Below are 1,438 nucleotides of genomic sequence, written 5' to 3'. Positions count from 1 at the left end.
ATTAAAAGACTAATTACTTTCACCCCAAATACTAATTATTTGTAATTTTAACATTTTTAAAATTTGCCACTATCCTAGGTTTTGCCCATTGGTCAGTAAGAATTTTTTACTCATTTAAAACACAATACAATTTAATATGCTTTCTTATTCTTTTATATATTTTAATATGTACACGTCAGAATAAACATGTTGTTTGAATTTTTATATAAATATTGTGTTACACTGAATGACAATGTAACATTTTTTCAACCAAATTCTGACATTTTATTCTTCAAAAACTTATTTGGAACCTTCAAAGTAGACACTTTACTTGCATTTAATCTGCTTTCTGTGGACATATAATCACTTTTGGTAATTTCTTTTGATGCGGACATCTTAACATCTTTGACCCATATATATATATATCATTTTTTATAAGGATGCATTTTATATGAATTATATATAATTTAAATTATACCCTTAATTCATTACACGAGCAGTTATATTTTAAGCTTCAATTAATTTTAAAATCAAAAACAATGAATAATAAGCTTTTAATAAATCAGATCGGTGCACCTCTAACACACATACTGTATATATGTAAGCTCTAGAATTAATATGTAATAAATGCTTACAGTAATATTACATATTTATTTTTAGATTATATATATTTATTTATAATTTGTTTAATTTCTGAAATTTTATTTAATTATAACATTATTATATATATATATAATTCTGACATCTAGATATTTAATTTTATATTATATATTTATATTTAATTTCATATATATATATACATACATATATGTGTGTGTGTATATGCATGTGTGTATATATTAATATTGTTTAATTTTATAATATGTATTTATTCAATAGTATATAATATATATTTAATTATAATAATTATATTTTGTATAATAATATTTTTTGTAAATAATATATTTGTTTATGTGATATATATTGATTTATTATTATATTAATAAAGAGAGCGTCACGTGACAAATTATGGTCCAGCGCTCAGATCGTGGTGTCTGCCGTGTTTCTGCAGGTGTTCGGTCACGGTAAGTCCAACGGAGAGCCGACGTGGGCTCTGCTACTGACGGCGGTTCTGGCGGAGCTGGGGATCCTCATCGCTTCACTGGACCTCGTCGCTCCCATTCTCTCCATGTGAGACCGCTTAAGCTCAGAATCAATGTTCATGAATAAGGCTGTAATGCACGTGTCATCAGTGTCCTCTAACGCTGCTGTTGTGCGTGTGATGTTCTCCGTCTGCAGGTTCTTCCTGATGTGTTACCTGTTTGTGAATCTGGCCTGTGCTCTGCAGACGCTGCTCAGGACGCCCAACTGGAGACCACGCTTCTCCTACTACCACTGGTAACACACACACACACACACTCATACACACACACACACACACACACACACTCATACTCTCACACACACACACACACACACT

The 1,438-nt window shown here is 30.5% G+C and overlaps 1 protein-coding gene across 1 annotated transcript in view; it reads left to right on the top strand.

The window, feature by feature from the left end:
• Positions 1-1,438, top strand: part of LOC107698132 (solute carrier family 12 member 6) — a 34,897-nt gene that overhangs the window by 23,564 nt on the left and 9,895 nt on the right. The window contains 2 exon segments of the mRNA XM_074187048.1: positions 1,031-1,149; positions 1,258-1,356. Coding sequence (XP_074043149.1) covers positions 1,031-1,149; positions 1,258-1,356 — 218 coding nt within the window.

Source organism: Sinocyclocheilus anshuiensis, unplaced genomic scaffold, assembly GCF_001515605.1.
Source record: "Sinocyclocheilus anshuiensis isolate Anshui unplaced genomic scaffold, SAMN03320099.WGS_v1.1 scaffold2010, whole genome shotgun sequence".
NCBI lineage: Eukaryota > Metazoa > Chordata > Actinopteri > Cypriniformes > Cyprinidae > Sinocyclocheilus > Sinocyclocheilus anshuiensis.
Note: the sequence above shows the minus strand (reverse complement) of the source record. Positions and strands in the feature narration are given on the sequence as shown.